The following is a 20,744-nucleotide window of genomic DNA, read 5'->3' on the forward strand; positions in this document are numbered from 1 at the left end:
GAAAAGAGATTACCTCATTTGCATGGGGCTCCAACCCCACACAAATGAGGGAACACCCTCCGGTGATAGAGCTGGTGCTATGTGTGCCAGTGCTATCTGTATTACAGAAAGTGCCACACAAGCATCGGTGGCCCTTTATATAATAACAAAGTGACCGAGGGCGAGCAAAGTGGGTGCACACGCCCTTAGTGCCCGGGGCATTTACCATAATACTGCCCCAGAACATTCCCTCTTTCTTTCGCTCCACTTTGCCCTGAGGGATAGTCACTGGTATCCGTATTCGCAAGGGAAGCTGGTGGAAGATATTCGCTTTCACAGAAGTCCTGGGAATTTGGGTGCAGTGACTCTTGGTGTGACAAATGCATTCTAAAGGACAGTTATTACGAACCACAATCTTAGCAAAAAGTAAAGTGATCATCTAATGTTTTTGAGGAGGATCTGGTAAATGCCCCATGATCAAACACGCACACTGATCACCAGAATTTTCTTAAGGATTTCCTAATCATTCAACAGCCAACTTAGAGAAAATATTGGAAACTATTCATAAAGAAAGTAGTAAATCTACACTTGCGTGCACATTCTTTTTGTAATACTTTCTAGGATTCTCAGACATTCACAGGAATCCGCATGCATGGATGCCCGATGACCAGGTTACCATGTGGATTCCTGGAAGGTAATGTGATCTTCTCATCTGAACCCCATGCCTCTTGTGTGGAGTTCTCCAGAGAACTCTGCACAGCGGAATAAGATTCCCTGTGCAAATACTTATTTAATTTCTTTCTTATCCACAGGGAAAATATTATCCCAGTTGAGAACCCTCTCTCCTCTAAACCCACTGTGAAATCTGGTAATAAGTTAGTAACAAGCCATCCCCTTTCTATCCCTAGAAAGGGATTTACAACAGCTCTTGTATGAAGTAAATTCCAGTAATTTTTAGGGTGGCATGGGGAATGAGAAGAGTTTGCAAATGCCTACAAATGTTCTTGTTTGTGGATTTTCATGAACTTCCAAGGCTAACCATGACTTGGAACACCACTTTATTTGCCCTCATGAATTAGAGCACGGAGACCATCACACCCATGGTGGAAATATTCACACACACATAAATGATTTTATAATTGGCAGGGATCCCCCTTGAGCATTTATGGCAGGTGTAAAACAGGTGAACTTAGTTGTAAACAAACATTTACTATCAAATTAACCTTTGTGGATAGTCTTCGCTTTTAGGTCTGGCATAGCCAAGATCTTTTGATATTCCTACTTGCAGGGGCTTTCAGCCAACCCTCTTCTTCCAGTGGTTTGTTGCATCAGTCCACTTCAGACAGTAGCTAACTTCAGTGTGAGTGACTGTCTGTGGATCTTCTTGTGAAAGAGCAGAAGGTACAGTGGTTCTTCTCAGTGCCAGAGACTTCTATGATAACGGGCACCTTCGAGACTACCACGATTATCTTGCATTTAGTTAATGTTTGTATTGGTGAGGGCCCAGCAGCACCCCCACCAATAATGTTTTACAAAAAACATGAGAAAACACCTACTGTGAAGCAAACAAGTTGCCAGCAGATGCTACACATATTGGCTTGTTTAGTTTGGAACTAGGACAAAGAAGTGATCCCAAATAGAGGAATTGAGAAGAGAGTTGCCTGTTAAGACCTTCTTGTAATTTTGAGTGATGGTAAAGTCACCAAAACGAAATCATTTTCTGCCTTGCCTAAAGGCAACACCTTTAAAAAAAATTCCAAAATGTCTTTTTTGGGTGATGCATGGCTAGCGTGGAATGCACTGCCATAGTCTTGAAAACATTTCACTCAGGGTGGCACTAATCTCAGGCTAGATTCGCACTCTACAGACCCCAACATACACATACACATTTACTTAAAGGCACGGCCACTGGAATTATGCGGCAGGAGAGGGTTAAAATATGTGGCATGGTGCAGTAAATTATGCTGCCAGAAAAGGGAAATTATGCAGCATAATGTGGCACATTTTGTAATATTACTTTGTGTGATACCTGGTGCCAGTGTCCAAGCATTGGTGGTACCTCGTTAGTACCAGTTTTATACCTAAATATAGTAATAAGCAACCGAAAGGTGATCAGTTCACCTTTGTAAAGGGCCTTACTCCATGCGCCGCTGGATTTTCAGTAACTTTTGAACCGCCTGAGCTAGAAAAAATTTTGTTGTTAAAATCTACAGATTATGCGACAGATGAGATTATATTGCAAATGCGGTTGATCTATAATTATGTGAAAACCACAGCGGCTGCACTAACACATAATTCCAGTGGTGCGGTTTATAGGGTGTTTGCAGTATTAGCCTCTTTATAGTATTTTTATATTGTGTATGTTTTTTATAGTGCCGTTTATCTTCTACTAAGCTGCTTTTGTTGTGGTGTTTTTCCTTATACCCAATGATTGCATAATGCCTCTGACATACAGTCTCTGGGAACTTTTTCAGAGATCCAAGGTCAGTCAGGAGTTACTAGACTATGGAGCCGTTTACCACTGGTGCTTTAGGGCAAAACCTTATTGTGGACTCCAAGCTAAGCACCAACTAGGGGGCGTGGCCAAGCCGCGGGCTGAGATGGCTGCGCGGTGCTGAAGCTCCGCCGCCAGACCAGCAAAATCACAGCTGTCCCCGGCCCCCTGAATGGAGTAATGGACAGCGGGCGATGCCGCTTAACCCCCCCAGTCCCCAGGTTGAACCTTTGACTTCAGTTGGCCCGCGGAACCATCGGCGGCGGTCCAGAGGGAGGCTGGCCCGGAGGGCAGGCGGAGACAAGATGGCGGCTTGAATCGGCGCATCGGAGGGGTCGAGGAGACGGCGGAGGCCGGCACGGACGCAGATACCGCGGGGAGGGGGAGGTGTGGACACCTGGGAGCGGGCTGGACGGGGTCTGCCTCGCCCCCCCCCCCCGGCTGTTGCTCGTGCAGGGCTGGTCGAGTGGTCAGCGGCTGCCCGGCGCCGCTTGGCGGCTCCGCTAGCCTAGCTTACCAGAGTCCCTCGCTGACTTAAGCGGGTGAGGCCAGAGGGGGCGGACGGCGGCTGGTTTGCGGTGGTGGGGGGCGTGGAGGCTTACCATTCTGTGCCGGGCACCTGGGTCGCTCCTGCCCCCTTCATTGGGTGTCTGTTGGTGGCGTGTGCTCTGGGTGCTGGGCTGTCCTGCCTGTTTGACCGGTCGCCTGGGCCTCCCGCCCTTACGGCCTGACCCCTGTGTTCTGCGCTGCTGGGGCCGGCATGGGTTTCTGGTCCCGCGTCCTGAGGGAGTCCTGAAGAGCCGCGCTGGAAATCCTTGGTCCGGACCAGAGTAGCGGTTGCTGGGCGGCCTGGTCTTCGCGTTGCTGTGACGCTTGTCCTGGGGCAGTGCTGCCTGGAGGCCCGTACAGCGTTCTATGGTCTGAACTGCCTGGTTGAGCTGGTGCCGCTCTGCCACGCTGCCCTCACCGGGTCCCTGAGAGGGCTGGTTGGTGTCCAGTCGTACATGCTGCGGCATGGGTCGCAGGGACCCGAAACAGAAAATGCTGCCATTTGAAAAGCTTGCTGAGCAATTGTCGGAGAGGGCCCCTGACATGGCGGCGCAGAACGAAAGCACGATTGGTGGGTCAGCGGCCGGCGCCCCTTCACCCGACTGGCTGCAGGAGATGAGGGCTGGGTTTTGGTCCATAGACAGTCGCTTTGACTCCTTGGATAAAACGCTGGAAGCCATAGGTGCCAAGATACAGGCCCATGATCGTCGCTTGGACGGGGCGGAGGCCAGGATTTCAGCCATCGAGGACGGCGCTGCACAGACAGTCAAGCGATTAGACAGAATGGAGCGCATATTAAAAGACGTGGCCATTAAGAAAGAGGACCTAGAATCGCGAAGTCGCCGCAATAATGTGCATATTATTGGGGTTCCGGAGTCCACAGCGACGGGCCAGCTGGATGTCTTTGTGGAAAAACTGTTGGCTGACATCTTTGGGAGAGATTCTTTCACGCCGGGCTTTGTGGTGGAGCGGGCACATCGCTCCCTGGGGCCACGTCCTAATCCGGGACGCCCGCATCATGAACTTTCGAGACCGGGACACTGCTTTACGCCTCGCTAGAGAGAAGGGAGATATTCATTGGCAAGGCTCAAAACTTGCTTTCTACCCAGACTTCACCGCTGTGGTTCAGGAGGCCCGGCGGAAATAGGCAGGGGCGAAGGCTGTGCTCCGCAATCTCGGCCTAAAATACGGCATGCTCTATCCGGCGCAGTTGCGGGTGGAGATCGATGGCCGGGTGCGGCTTTTTGACAATACTACGGAGGTGCAGGACTTTTGTCGTACATACAAGCCGAATAAAAGCCCTCCCCGTGGCGGCGGGGGGGGCAGTCTCCCCCGCACAGTGGATCGATGGCCAGCCAGGATCGGTTTGCGGGCTCTGGGGTGGGATGATGTGGTGCCTAGGTTTGACCCTTGCTTATTCCATTTGTTGCTGGCTGGGGACTCAGGACAATTTATGATCGATTGTTGCGTATTGCTGGGTTGATGCCGGGTCGTTGCCACCCCCCGTTGGTGGAAACCGATGGGAGTTATGTTGGACATGATGCTCCGTTTGTTACTGACTGACTGCACATGGCACATATGTTCGGAGCTTTTTTTTTTGTTGTTTACTACTTTGGGATTGCCTCCAGTTTTTGTGGTTCGGCTGGGTGGGGGGAGGGGGGTTGGGGCAGGTTGTTTTGATCTCAGAAGCATTCATTGGTGTGAGACGAATTTGATGTTATCTGGTGGTACTGATGGCTCCGGTTCACGATTGCTTTATCAGATGTTTAGATGGCTCGTATAGGTCTGAATGAAAGTCCCACAAACTTGTCATTAATGTCTTGGAACGTCAGGGGCCTTAATAATCAACGTAAATGCAGGCAGGTGATGCATTATCTAAATCGGCATCAGGTGGATGTCGCCTTTATCCAAGAGACACACTTACAGTCCACAAACAACTCACTTTGCTGCTTCCTGGGGAACACACAGGTACTTTGCCAATTTTAGCAACTATGCCAGAGGCGCTGCTGTGCGGATTCACAAAAGAGTCCCGTTTCATTGCCATCAGGTCATTGGGGATAGAGAGGGATGCTATTGCATACTGAGGGGGGTGCTGATGGGACACGGGATCATCTTGGTGTGCGTGTATGCCCACAATACTGACTCCCCAGAATTTTTTCACGCACTAAACGCGCAACTTACAACCCTGGAGCCCGCTATGCTTCTGCTCGGCGGTGACTTCAACCTATTACTGGATGTGGGTTTGGACAGTACCTCGTCGGCCGCTGACACTAAGCCCAGGGCGCGGCGCGCTCTCAGAGACCTCTGTCACCAATTCTCCTTTATTGACATTTGGCACAAGCGCAACCCAGACACCACTAGTTACACACATTTGTCTGGCCAACACAATACCTGGACTAGGATTGACTACTGGTTGCTTTCCCCCGGTCAGTCCCCCTGGTTTCGGACGTTGAAGACTCTCCCCAGCACATATTCTGACCACTCGCCGGGGTGCTTTGCCTGACTGTGCCGCGCCCCGAAGGCTTTGAGCGCCAGTGGCGTTTCCCTGGAAAGGCGCTATTGGACGACCTGTTTCATCATGAGGTCACTGAGGCGATTGAGGAATATTTTGCGATTTAACACCGGCTTGATGGACTCTTGGGCCATGCTATGGGAGGGGTTGAAGGCCTACATTAGGGGGTTTGTATAGCTAAGCATGCCGGGGTCCTAAAAGCGTTGCGCACGACCCTTACTCAGTTAGAGGCTCAGTTAGACTCGATAGACGCGGAAGCGCAAAGGGCAGCGTCGGACGCCGTATTTGCCAGGAGGCTACGTCTCCTCTCTGAATACAGGGAAACCGCAGACAGAGAGATCCTATATCTCGGCAAATACCAAAATGCCCTTAGATATGGCGAGGGCGACCGGCCGGGTCGTACGTTGGTGCAGGCCCTACGACCGCTGTACAGTAAGTCGTACATTACTGAAGTTCGGGGTGAGGACGGAGTGCTTCGCACGACGCCCTTAGAGATTAGGGATGAGTTTCTGGCCTATTTTTCGGCATTATATACGACCAGACAGAGTGAGGACGCCTCTGCACGGGAGGATTACTTATCCGAAATCGCGCTAGTGTTTTTGGAAAAGGGTATGCAGGAATTCATGGCGGAGCCCAGAACGGTGCCTGAGGTTTGAGGAGCGATTAAAGTCCTACGGAGCTCCTCAGCCCCGGGCCTAGATGGCTTGTCGGGGGACTTTTACAAGGCATTTTCGGATCTGTTGGCACCCAAGCTTATCGAGGTCTACGCCGAGGCCTTGGAGCGAGAGACTCTCCCGCCCACTCTAAGCGAAGCAGTCATTGTTCTACTTCCAAAGCCGAATGAAGACCCGGCGTTATGTGGGTCATACAGACCCCTTTCGCTACTGAATATCGACTACAAAATTCTCGCCAAAATCGTGGCCAACAGACTTTCACAATTGATGGAGTTTATTATTGCCCCGGCACAATCTGGCTTCATACCCCATCGCTCGACATCACTGAACTTTGGACTTTATTTACTGTACTGCATAGGATAAACCCTGCCACTCCCACGGCCGCAATTCTTCTGGACACTGAAAAAGCCTTAGTTTCTTTAGAATGGCCGTTTTTCTTATCCATAATGCAGCGCATCGGCATGCCGGCTGGCTTTATCGCCACCACGCGGCTCTTATATAGTCGCCCCATGGCGAGGCTTTGCATTAATGGTACGTTATCGCGACCGTTTGCTCTTACCCGCGGCACCCGTCAGGGCTGTCCGCTGTCGCCGCTGCTGTTCATTCTCGCCATGGACCCACTAATCCGACATTTTCAGGAGCGACATCTTCACAGAGGGCTCCAATTCCGGACGGGTCCCCTATTGGTCTCGCTCTATGCCGACGACACCATACTGTATGTTAGAGAGCCGCAGCTGAACCTGGCTCCTCTGATACATGAAATACTTCGCTTTGGTCGTCATTCCGGTCTGGGTATCAATCGGCATAAGTCCATAATCTTCCCGTTGACCAGCGGCACTTCTCCTTGGCAGTGCGAGTATCCGCTGGAGTGGTGCTCGGACTCTGTAAGATATTTGGGCATACACATCCATCTGAACACAGAAGAGATTATTTGTCTTAATTATGGCCGCGCGATTGCGGAGCTTGAATCACAGGTGGACAAATGGCTACGGCTTCCGCTATCTATGGCGGCCAGAATCGCCATTATAAAAATGTTAGTACTCCCTAAATTTTTTTATCTTTTTAATAATCTTCCCATCCCCCTCACTCAAAATGTCTTCGCCTCGCTTCGGGCCCATTTGATTAGGTTGGTCTGGGGAGGGAGGCAGCAGCGGGTCCGCTGGAAGATACTCATGCTTCCGCACGACAGAGGCGGACTTGGAATACCAGATTTGTATCTATATTTGTTTGCGCAGTGTGCCCACGCCTATGCATGGTACCACCCGGACGCGCGGATTCCATTTCTTCGCCCGGAAGCTGATTTTGTGCTCCCAGGCAGATTGGCCGCGGTGTTGCCCAAGGGCGTACCTAGAAGTCCAGTTGATATTCAAACGGTGTCTACCACGAGCTGGGCTTGGAGTAGGCTATTGCTCCACTTCTCTCCCGTTACCTAATGAGGGATGGCTTACGATCAATGGCGAGAAACTTGTGCAACGCACTTTGACGAAGTTTGACATCACCAAGATTGGTGATTTATACCCGGGCGGGCACGTATTATCGATGTCAGAGGAGGCGCGATTTAGTGATGCCACTTTCATGGACAGATTTATCCTTAATCTACTTTATTGCACAGTCAGGTCGGGAATTAGGGGATTCCCTCCTGAGCCGGCTTCCTTTGAGCCACTTACTCTCCTCATCGACACGGCCACATCTTATTTCTAAACTGTCCAAGCTATGTATTGCGCAGGTTCCCTGCACGGACGACAAACTACGACTGGCATGGGAGGCCGACCTGGGTAGGCCCATAACGGATGAGCAATGGTCCGCTTGCTGTAAGGTCACCAAAACGATATCCCTCAATAGCCACCACAAACTCCTACACTACACTCCATTGATCCCAAGCGGCCCCACACATGCTGGAGGTGTGCCTCCCCTCATGCTGACTTTGCCCATATGACCTGGACTTGTCCGAAGTTGCAACCATACTGGGCGCAGATACACAAAATCATGGGGGACATGCTGGAGCTTACCCTGGTTCCTACCCCGGAAGTGGCGTTGCTGGGATACACGGTTAACTTTCCCAAGTCCGTGAGGAGGCTGGCGTCACTGGGCTTTCTACTAGCAAAGCGAGAAATTGCTAAGTGCTGGGGTAGTGGGACGATTCCCGCAACTAATGCATGGCTTACTGATATGGCTTACTGTAGCATAAACAGCGAGATTTACTCCAGTCTTCTTTCTGCAACAGCTCGTCCCAAAGATATCTGGGGTCCCTACAGAACATATATCGCGAATATGCCGGGCGCCTCTCCCACACACTCTGACTCGGGAATTGTGCCCACAGGGGTTGGTTAGATTTGGCTATGGTGCCTCTGTGTGAATGTGCGGGCCTCGGGGAGGTTGTGGTGCGACAGGTCCCCCTTGCTTTGGGTATGATTTCTGGGTGGCGCATGGGTTTGGCACTGCAGGATTTGAATGGCATGGCTCTTATGCAGGAGAAGGGCATGGGGGGGGGGGACCTTGCCTCATGGGATCTGACGGACTAGGTTGCTGTAACAAAGAACAGGAAATTGCCGCCTGGAGCCAGTCTTATCTATTGTTAACAGACACAGGAGTATTGCCATCGCACTGTTTGTTTCACGCATATGACAGTTGTAACCATTGCAGAGATCTCTTATTGATTTGTTTGCAAAAGATAAACAAAGTTTTAAAAAAAGAAAAGCACCAACTAGAGCCTCTTTGCACTTGACACAGAGTAGCGAAAGTGAGCTGTCCAAGCCTTAAGGGGGTGGAGTGAGTGGTGAACTCAACAAATCACTCACATTAAGGTAATAACAGTGTCCACCAGGGTAATAGCTTTAGAAGAGAAGAAGTACTTTATTGTAAATCACACATGACATAATAGATAACAAATGGCTCAGATATTACAACGGAGGTCACTATTTCCCTTCAAACAGTTGCCCTGAGACAAACTTGAACAGTCTCTAGGTGTTCCCCTAGTTAGAGTTGTGCATTTTAAGCAGTGGTTTAAGGGGCAAGCAGTGTGCCACTGGAACTGCAACAAGCGTACTTTTAACATAAGGGTTCAGATCTTGGGTTCCTCCCCCACCCCCAATAGAGGTTTTCATCTACCACACAGGACTGTTTATGGTGTCCGAGCAAAGAGGCAAGAGGCCATGCCCTAGAGTCTTCTGTGGACCAGACTCATGGTGCATGCGTTGACCAGCTCACAATGCTTTGGAAGGAAGAAGGCTCACCCCAGGCCAACTGGCTGGTGTGCTGACAATCTGTTGTGCCATGCCGGTATCAGCTGAGCGGAGGCAGTGGGAGCACTAGGAGAGGAGGTGGTGGGTAGAAAGTGGTGCTCATGCCTTGGTGGATCATGTGGCATGAGCATCTTCTTTCGACCCAGACTCAGGCCCACCAGCTAAACAGCTAGTTAGAGGTTACCTAGTTTCTGAAGGTTAACATTTGCTTGTTCTTCATTATAGACCATAGATGGTGGCCAGTTTGCTTGCAGAGCCTCACAGATTTGGGGCGCTTGTGACTTCTTGCAGCACTGCACCTCTTTGCATGCTGAGGAGATGTCAGGATACTTGCAAACTTAAATTCCCAGATAACCTCCATCCCTGTGTTATGCAGTCAGATCACGTGAACTCCTGGAATTCATCCTTGAAGTGTAGACAAATCTCACAATCATACACCAGATGGTGCTGAAACAATTTCTAAAGTAGGGTGAAATTTAATAACGCCTCCTCACTAAAAGGCACGGAGGATATTGGACAGTGTGTGTTTGTTTTTTAAAACAACAAGGCTGCCAGAATAAACACCTTTGGAGGGTCCTTTGATTGCTCTTTATCCATCTAAAGTCCTTCACGTTTTAGGAGGGTGCTGCAGCATCTCACACATCTCTACAGTGCACTTCATCTCATAATACTTCTGCTTCTTCACATGCTCACTTATTTAGAGAAGTGTTTCCCTCATCCATGGATACCTCCAATGTCCACCTTGAGCAGTTGGTCAGCTCTACTTCTTAAAGTAAAATGCCAGCTGCTTCTCCTGGGAGTTCAAGAGGATTTCTTCTGGTAACTAGTCCTAAGTCTAGCAAGGGGTGGTATACAACCCTACCCTCTTCCTCAGAGTTTGATCCCACCGGTGTGGTGACCCTGGCTTCAGAAACAAAATATTTGTGCCTTGGTTGCAGGTGTGGTCCCAAGACAGCAGTTGTGTATTCCAGTTGTCCCTTTAAGGGTCTGCTTCTGGCCCTTTTGCTTATTCCACTCAGAGTGGTCCAGCCAAAGTCTCATCATAAAGCACAAGCAGGAAGGTGTGATGAAGATGGGAGTCGCTTCTCAGGAGCAACACAAAGGGCAAAAAAGCAGAGGAAGCTGTCCTACTCAGCTACCGGGGGGCTTGCAGCAGTTCAGGTCCAAGACCATGAGCCGGCACTACCGAGAATAATTTCAGAAGTTTGTATCTCTGTGGGACACTGGGTACACAAGAACTTAAACTGCATTTGCAACTTAAAAGTGACATTGAGGGTTCTGTTAAGGAAAAACCTGTAATGGAAGGTAAGAAGAAGCAGAGGGAGAGAGAAAGAAACGATGGGACAGGATCTCCGTATCCTGGGAGTCTGGCAGGGGTGGTCATAATTTAAGGGACCGCAACAAATTAAAAAAGCTGGAACAGTAATCAGTATTCTGATAGCCACTCGTCAGTCTTTCCAGGACTCGAATAGAAAACAAGCAGAGAGAGGGGGCCGGACCGAACAAAAGAATAATGGAATCAAAAAATTGAAACAGGAGGAGAGATATCAGCGTAAAGAGGGAAGTGAAAGGTTCAGACTCAAACTAAATTTAAAAAGATGGCGGCAGCAGGATTTTCTAAGAATCATGCCATATCAGTTATGGATATTTTGCGGAGCAAGACTTAGCTGAGAGCGCTACTAGACAGAGCAGCAGAAGTAACAATAGTGCAGACTACTCCCCAGAGGTTTCTGGTAGCGAGTCCAACTGATGAGTTTACACAGATCAAGATTCCAGATAACATTTAAATCCTCCTATAAGGGTTTACAATTTGGATATACAGATTGATGGGGATATACTGCACACAGCAGTCTTCTGGCCACATTTATGTGAAGAATATGATTTACTGGCAGAAGATGATTGGCCTCCCCGAGGGGAGGAAGTAATAAGAGTAGCTTTTCTCCCAAAGTACCTGAATATAGAAAGGAAATTTGCACCAATGAGTAAGCCATTAGACAAGCCCCGGCATCATACAGAAACCAAGCTGGGTGGGATAAACATTCTATTCCACGTCATTCCTTTATGCAGTGACCCCAAGCACAGGCTCAATACTCCTTTCAGCCAGATGCAAAGCGCAACATGAAAGAAATACCAAATCCACTGCAATATCATGGCATTATAATGCACTGGCTTTCCGGTCCCGGTCTCAAAACCAGATGGATCCTATAGAATAGTTTTAGAATATAGGAACAAACCCTCACACACAAACATATAAAGCAAACTGATCGCATCATGGGTTTAATGAACAATCGCATACAGGAAAATAAAAAAAAATAACCCAGAATATCTCAAATAGGTTTTTCAGTCAGAATATAGAGCCTGAAAGAGTATCTAGCCCCCTTTAGTTTCAACGGTGTACTCATTCAAACAATTGACTATAGGGTAAAGGAACAGCCTTGGTGTATTCTCAGTATAATTTACAACCAGAATCCGAAGCGTTATCATACATTGATATCTATCTCACTGATGAGGATTTAGATGTGCACCTACTATAATCCAATTAAATTGGCTTTACAAACTGATTAAGTTAATACGACGGCAACTTTTGAATGAAACAGTCATTTGTGAGCCTTACAATCTGACCCAGACATAGAAAACGACGGCTAATAAAGATCTGCATACACATTAAGTAGTGTGGGGCTACAACAGTCTGTACGTTCAGGCTCATGTGTTTGTGCACTGAACTAAGTTCAGGAACCAATCGGTGGTAAAGTCCAACCTTGTAGTGCTAAGCTAACATAGCATCACCTGAAGAGATGAGTTTATTAGTTCTTTGAAGAATACATTGTTTGGTGGCCTCCTCATGGCAGAAGGTAAAGCAGCACTTGTGAGAAAGTGCCATCTTTCTTGCATGGTATGCCCCCACTTTTTGCTGAATTGCTGATGTACTCTGACTGTGTGCTCTGGGCTCCTGCCAATCAGGTACCTAGGGCCTGTGTTTCTTCCCTAAAACTGCATTGAAGCCTAAACCCAATTGGCATCTCTGGCCACGTGTCAGCCCCTGGTAAATGGTACCATAGGTACCCAGGGCACTGTGACCAGAGAAGGCCCCCAAGGGCTGCAGCACTTATTGTGCAACCCTTAGAGGCATTGTACCCTGACACACACACAGACACACACACACACACACACACACACACACTGCCTTAGAAGGCTGTGTGTCCTGGTGCAGAACAAAAAAAGTCGACATGGCACAGATCCCTGTGTGCCATGCCCACAACCACACTGCCCTGGCATACCTCAGTCACCCCTCTAGCTGGGTGCCCTATGCCAGTGGTGTGGGTACTGGTACATGAGCCCTGTACACCCAGTACCCAGGTCCATTCCTGGGCACTGCAAGTGCAGTGCTGCCATTAAGAGTATATGGTGCTGGGAGGTCACCATCAGGAACTCCACAGCACCATGATGGCTGCACTGAAGACTGAGCAGTTTGGTATCCAACTTCTCAGCACATTAAACCCACACTGATGCCAGTGTGGGATTTAATGTAAAATGCACGACAGAGGGCAACTTAGAGTTGCCCCCTGAACCTAACCCACAATCCACGTTCTGCCTGAGAGGCAGACTAGGCTGCCACCCAGCAGACATGTTGCTGGATCCCTGGGAAGAGAGCCATCCGCTCTCCTGGGCCTGCAAAAATGCACATCCTGGGCGAGGTGCTAGGTCTCCTCCCCCAGGATGGGCAGGGGAAGCTTCAAAGGCATGTCGCCTTTGTGAGCTTCCCTAGGCCACTTGAAGTACTCAGCAACTGGCCCCCACCGGTTCTAACCCCACTCTGGCGGAAATACTGGCGGAAAAGCCCAAGTGAGGAAAGGGGGTGTACCAGTCTCTGCCAACCCCACCCCTCAGGTGGGGGAGGTGAGGTGAAGCACAATTCCGGGCTCTCGCCATCCTGAGGATGGGGAGCCACGCCCAATCAGGACTAGTCTCCTGCCCCCCTCCCACTGGAGAGTGGCAGGATAGGGGGTGTACCCACCCCAGGGAAGGGACCCATTGGTCGCTGATCTCTACCTACCTGTAACGCCCCTAAATTTAGTATTTAGGGGCACCCTGAACCTTCCTTCCTCAGATCCCGAATCCGAAACAAGCAAGAAGAAAAGACCTGCTGTGCAGCTGCTAACAAGGGGACAACACCACCTGACTTGGCCCCAGCCCCACAGGCCTGTCAACCCTTGAACCTGCTCCTGCTAAAACCCAGCGTCTCCAGTGGTCAGCAACCTCGAAAACCCCGGAGGACCCGACTGCCTTGTGACTCTAAAAGACTGGGACTCCCACGCGAAGTGGTTCTGCCCATGGAAGCAACAAACTCCTGGTGCCAGCCAGGAACCGCGACTCCTGCACACTCTGCACCCACCGAGCCCGGCTTGTGCCTGAGTGGACAAAGACCATGAGTACGTCCCCCCGGCAACTATGACCAAGAATCCAGCACCCAAGGACCCTCCTTGACGCTCCTGGCGCCTGCAGCCTCAGAACCAGGGATCCCGCAACCAGCAGGGGGTAAGATTTCCAGACGCCAAAAGGCACCCCTGCACCCGGCGCCCTGCGGTCCCCTGTGCCCAACTCTTGGGTGCCTACCTAACCTACAGCTTCCCAACTTACCTCTCAAAGTGGAGGTCGCACCTGAAGAATCTCCATCCCAGAGCTTGCAGCCTTTGTTCATCTGGTAGTTTCTCTGTTGAAATACATTGAGCGCCCGACGGCTCAAAAGCACCCTGCACCCAGCCGCCCGAGTGCCCCTGGAAGTGCAACATCTATCCTATCCAACTTCCCCATTTGCACTGTGTGAGTGACCAGGAGCCCAGCTCCCACAGCCGTGTGGCCTGCCTGCTAGCAGCCACCAACCAAGGGCCCCCTGCCCGCCATAGGCTAATATTGGGCCTAACTCTCTGCACCCGGCTGCCCATGTGCTGCCGAGGGTGTACCAATTGTACCTACCTGACCCTGGGAGACCCCAGAGTCTATGCCCAGAACCTTAACTCTGCCAGTCGAGTACTTATCTGAAAGCCGATAAGCTACATTTTCTCCATGGGGTAACATTGAATATTTTCACTTGGAAATTCTCCTAAGTGTCGAGTTTTTAAACTTTAACATATTCACTAAAAATCGCCAGATCAACGAAAACAAAATTACTCACCTGTTATCAGGAGAGATCCCAGTGCTGGATCTTGGTGCCCAGCTCTGACCCTGACAAGTAATTACAACTGTACTTACCGATAACTTGATTTCCCTCCATAGGATAACATTGCCTGGTTTTTGCCAGAAATTCTTCTGTCGATTTTTGAAACCTACAAATATTACTTAAAAATCACTTGTGTAACAAAAACGATTTCTTTCAACTGTTTACAGGGAATGCACCAGAGCTGAATCCAGGATCCAACCCGAGAAAGAAAATCATACGCAGAGTAATTGAAATTGCATTTACTTAAAAATTCCCATTGAGCTCAATGTTATAATTGTGTTTGAATTGTGTTGCCTATTGCAACAACTAACTATTGCATTTAAAAGTCTATTACTTATTGAAAGTATACAAGTACAGCATTTCATTATGAGAAAGTATTTAGATACCTATTGTTGGTTTCAAAATAAAACTATATATTTTTTTTATACAAAAACCATTGGCCTGGAGTTCAGTTCTTGAGTGTGTGAGACCATTTGCTGACTGAGTGTGTACAACAAATGCTTTACACGGTCCTCTGATACTGCCTTACTGCTCGACCAAGCTACCACTTTAGAGAGTAAGGTTCTAGCTAACTTTAGCCTCTGCCAAACCTCTGGGGACTGTGGACTCTGCACACTGAACCTCATTTTGGTGCAGTATAGACACAGACAGACACTTTCTTACAACACTGCCCTCATGTTTGTCTCTTACATTTCAGAAGATTTCATGAAGAGCAATATTTACAAATTGATACTTTGCGATAGGGAGTAGGGTGGGCAAATAATGATTAACAACGTGCAACACTGCATTGTAAACACACAAACTTGGGCCTTAATGGTGTAACTTGGTTGTAACCTTAGTCCAACCTGTTAGAAACGCTCTCAGCTAAAAGATGCAGTTCTAAAGAGCTCTTAACATGTTTCAAGTGAGACTGAGGGGAGAAGAAGCCACCATTGGCCATACTTACGATTGCCAGGATCATAAGCACTGTACTCTGCCAGGAACCCCTTGTCCGTAAATGACTCATCCGAGTGGAACTTGACTTCGAGGGAGGAGCTGCTACTGGTAAGTGCCAGAAATGAACGTTCACCACAATACCTAAAGGTAAAGAAAACACAGGATTAGATCAGTGCACCCTTTCCTCTACTGGATTGTTATGACGTCCAGTTCATGGGTCAGTCTTTCAGTCAATCACCACACCAAGGCCCCATATAGCGCTCAACCCAAAAGACACCAGGAACATACTTCACGTTGTTGACTTCAACAAAATCCTTGTTGCATGGAGGGTCCAACACATCAGGCTCTTTCAACCGGAACATTTTGAACTGGACTCGGACATAGAGATTAGAAGGCACCTGTACGGAGTACAGAATTAACATATTAGCTCACTTACCAGTTCAGAGCTCCAATGAATTACTTAGGTTGCAAACTCAGTGATACAATAGACAATACTTTCTAGTTTGTTACCGCAAACTCCAACAGTCTTACTGTACTGTGGTCCCCATCCCCTTGATATTGGTTTATACCCTGGAGCTCAAGCTCAGTTCATTCACATTGAGCACAAGTACTGATCCTCACCCCATGTAGCTAGGAGCCTTTCCATCAAAAAACTCAACCATACTCACCTAGATTGTCATACCCAAATTTGTATCACATGGCACTTCTACCCTTTCCAGAGAACTTGAGTCTTCATAAAAATAAAAAACCACAGGCGCTAGTAACCCATAACCCTCTGCTTCCACTCAAAACGTCAATCAGGTTCCATCCCTCGAATGGGAAACTGTGTTCATGCTGGACTCCCACGTTTCACTGCCACCATGAGACCTGGTGCAGGTGTCCTACTGACTAATATTTGCATTATCAATCCCATCTACCCACACATGGCTTCACCGGCCATAAAACCGGAGGTCAATTTCTACTGCAGCTTTTCTCGGGACTCACTGAACTTAAGAGACCATGCTAAATCTAAAACCTCCATTATCACCATGAAACCATGTACGCATGCTCTACCACTCAAGCTTCCCCTCCCTTATCATGAGGCTATGCTCTGCACATAATTTCCCATCCCACTATGAAACTTGTAGCCCACGCCACACCCAAGCCTCCACTGTAAAACTCTTGGCCAGCCTCTATTAGCCACATGTGCCTCTCCAACCACAAACGTTAAAGGTCACGTTTTACTGCCCAACCTCCTCCCCACTGTAAAACCTGTAGCTGATGCACATCCCATGGTGCTCTCTTACATGGAAACGTCTAGGCCAAACGACTCCCCCCCCCCCCCCACCATGTGCTATTATATAAAATACACCCATCCATGACACCTGTGGTTCCTGCTTAACCCCATAAACTCCTTCCCAACCTGAAAACTGCATCGATTTTCCTCAAACACCCTCTCCAGTCATGAGATCTGGAGCCCATGATTTGCTCTTAATATCTCATCCATCCATAAATCTTGCTACGCGTGTTCTACTCTTAAGCAAACCAAACCTTGGGCCATTAGAAACCTCAGATCCATGCTGTACATCCCAGTGTCCCACCCTGTTGTACAGCCTTGTACCTACCCTCCATCACTATGCTCCATCCCACCATGAAACCTGACCATTCCATAAAAATCCTCACCAGTCACATAATACTCTACTCCAAGAATAAAAGATGGTGACTGTGCTGTGCATGAAGCTCCAGAACGCCCTGGAGTGCACTATTACCCGGCCATGAAGCATGGGACCCCTGCTAAAGCCCTTCATGAGATAATTGGGCTCTAAACCCCATATCCCTTGGAGACATGTGGGTCCATACTCTACTCCACCAGAACAGCTCAGCCTGGAAGCCCGTATTCCACTCCCACGTTCAGGCCCCACCATCATGCTGGGACCAGTTTTCTTCCACACTCCGGCACCATATCACATGGAGCAAGCGCCCAATGCACACCCTTAATCTTTTTCTCTACCTTCCCAACACACAGACCATTTGTCTTTTAATCACACTTGTGCAAAAGACATAGGAATGACCAAGCCGGGGCAGCATCTCACCTGGATAGTCCAACTGCAGTCAATGTTGGGAGGGTAGAAGTCAGGATAGTGAGGAGACGTGAAGTTCCCACTCTGTGAGCTCAGGGTCTGGCCACAGCCTAGGACACACAGATTAAGTATGAAGTATACCATTATAGAAGGAAGGAATAGGATATACATCTTCTGCTCTTTATGCATAGGAATACAGAACACAACCTTAAGGCACCCAACACAATAGAGAAAGATGAGCATTTCATCACACTGCAGTAGAGTTCATCGCTGTCCTTCCCACAACTGTGGAGGGGTGTGGTGCAATGGCCAGGGCAGCTGACTTCGGAGCACAGGGTTCGATCCCCGGCTCCGGCGGCAGCGCAGCTCAGCACCATGTGAGACTGTGCAATAGCTCACTTAATTTCCCCCACAGCCCCCAGCGCCTTGAGACCCATAAGGGTGAGTAGTTCGTGCTTTACAAATACGATCCAGGATATTGAACGGAACTATAAAAGTGACGCCTTCTACCAAGACAATTTCAGAATTTTAAAAACAAGCCAGTGATTTACATCCCCAGCACCTCCAAAACGTTAATGTTAAATGTGTAAAGGGGCAATTCATGACCACATGAGGTGAGGTTGGGGTATCTCGATGGAAACACAAATTAAATCTAGTATTAATCTGGGGTGACACAGATTCCACCGGCTGCCTTGCCCACCCAATTCCACATCTAAATTTCACAACCATTGTATCCTCACTTTACTAAAGCGACATTCTGCCATGGGTAATACAAGATATTAGGATTAGAGTAAGGACTAACAATTTCCATTAAAATAGCCCACTTGATTTACTATCAAGGTAGAGATTTGGAATGGGGGGAGGGGAGGGGTTTAGAAAGAGTTGGGTAGATTGGATTGGGGTATATTGGGTGGATTATAGTAGGGTAGATTTGAATAGAGTGGGGGTAGATTGGTGTAGTTTGGAGAGGTAGAGGTAGAGTGGAGTATACTAGAGTCAGTGGGGTAGACTGGGGTGGGGTAGACTGGGGTGGGGTAGACTGGGGTGGGGTAGACTGGGGTGGGGTAGAGTGGGGTGGGGTAGAGTGGGGTGGGGTAGAGTGGGGTGGGGAAGAGTGGGGTGGGGTAGACTGGAGTTTGGTAGATTGGGGAAGAGTGGGGTGGGGTAGACTGGAGTTTGGTAGATTGGGGAAGAGTGGGGTGGGGTAGACTGGAGTTTGGGGTGGAGTGGGGTGGATTGGGGAAGAGTGGGGTGGATTGGGGAAGAGTGGGGGGGAAGAGTGGGGTGGATTGGGGAAGAGTGGGGTGGATTGGGGAAGAGTGGGGTGGATTGGGGAAGAGTGAAATGAAATGAAAAATTATATTTATATAGCGCATAGACTACCCGGAGGCCTCACAGCGCTTTAATTGATCACTGTGGCGGGCCGCAGGGTAAGACTAGCACGTTTTTGCAAACAGGTGGGTTTTCAAAGCTTTCCTAAAAGCCAGCCGGTTATTATTTTCTCTGAGGGCTAAGGGGAGGGAGTTCCAAAGTCTCGCAGCAGTATGAGAGAAGGAACGGCCGCCCCAACGTGCTTTGTTGATTTTAGAAGTGGTAACTAGGTGCAATGATCCCGAGCGAAGGGCTCTGGATGGAGCGTAGGGCACAACTAAGGGGGACAGGATGGCAGGGCCTGTTCGATGGAAAGATTTGTGCACAATGCACATAGCCTTAAACTGTGCTCTAGCAGCCATCGGGAGCCAGTGCAATTCTTTTAGAGCTTTCTTGGCTGACTGCCAGTGGGGGATGTTGAATAATAATCGGGCGGCGCAGTTTTGCGTGACTTGGAGCCTGTTGGTCACTGAAGCCGGGGCACCCAGATATAGCGCGTTTCCATAGTCCAGGCGGGAGAGTATCAGGGCCTGAACCATGATTCTCCTCGCCTGGAAAGGAAGCAGAGGGAGTACTTTGCGGAGCATTTTCATTAGGCCGACACGTGGAGGCAGTTTTGGTAGCCTGGACCGAGAAGTCCAGCGCTTTATCGAGCCAGATTCCCAGACTCTTTATCTGCGGTTTGGGGGGGGGGTTGCACCAAGGCAGGTGGGCCAAATTGATGTCAAAATGGTCGGAGGAGGGTTACCCAATAGCATAATCTCTGTCTTCTCCCCGTTAAGTTTGAGACAGGACGATTGCATCTACTTAGCAACGGCCTCTAGACAGAAGCCCAGGGTGTTGGACGGCTCCTCAGTGTGGTCCAGAGAGACCACCAACTGGGTGTCGTCCGCGTAGGTGACAATACGCACGCCAAAGGGCTGGACTATCTCCGCTAGAGGTCGCATATAGACATTAAAAAGTGTGGGGCTCAGGGAGGAGCCCTGAGGAACCCCACATCTAAGTGGTTGCTTAGGGGAGACTGCTTTGCCCTCAAACACCTGGAAGAAGCGCTCGTCCAGGAAGGAGGTCAGCCACTCCAGGGCCGCGCCCGACACGCCCATGCCTTTCAGACGGTGTAGCAGTGTGGCATGGTTGACAGTGACGAACGCGGCACTGAGGTCGAGTAGTATGATGGCTGCTTTTCCTCCTCGGTCCAGCACCAATCTAGTTTCTTCCGTCACTGCTAGGAGAGCAGTTTCAGTTCCATGCTGCGGGCGGAAACCCGTCTGAGAGGCGCATAGCAGACTATTTGATTCTAAGTAGTCCACTAAGATATTATTGATGGCCTTTCAAGCAGTTTGCTCATCCAGGGAAGTAGGGAAATGGGGCGGAAATTGGCCAAGTTGTTCTGGTCCAAGGTGGGTTTTTTCAAAAGGGCCCTAACCATCGCACATTTCCATGGTGCTGGGACGGAGTTAGAGGAGATGGAAGCATTAAGGACATCCAGAATGACAGGGCGGATGATGTCCATCACCTTATTGAGAGTTTGCGGGGGTGCTGGGTCATTGGGGGATCCCGAGATGACTTTAAGAAGCATTCTGTCTAAAGTGTCGGAATCTAGGAGGGGGAATTCATCCAGTGAGCTGGGGGCTAAGAAGTCAGAATCTGTGGTGGTGGTGTGGTCCATGTCACCACTGCCAGTAGAAAATGAAGAATAGATGGCCTGG

General features: G+C 49.2%; 1 protein-coding gene across 1 annotated transcript in view; it reads right to left on the reverse strand.

Annotated features, from left to right (window-relative positions):
• Window positions 1-20,744, reverse strand: part of LOC146809127 (suppressor of tumorigenicity 14 protein homolog) — a 144,760-nt gene that overhangs the window by 36,706 nt on the left and 87,310 nt on the right. The window contains exons 9-11 of the mRNA XM_085615942.1: window positions 17,677-17,774; window positions 15,893-16,002; window positions 15,615-15,745 (exon numbers count right to left, since the gene is read on the reverse strand). Of these exons, the coding sequence (XP_085472068.1) occupies window positions 15,615-15,745; window positions 15,893-16,002; window positions 17,677-17,774 (339 nt within the window). The remainder of the gene's footprint in view (window positions 1-15,614; window positions 15,746-15,892; window positions 16,003-17,676; window positions 17,775-20,744) is intronic.

This window comes from Triturus cristatus, chromosome 7, assembly GCF_964204655.1.
Source record: "Triturus cristatus chromosome 7, aTriCri1.1, whole genome shotgun sequence".
Lineage (NCBI taxonomy): Eukaryota > Metazoa > Chordata > Amphibia > Caudata > Salamandridae > Triturus > Triturus cristatus.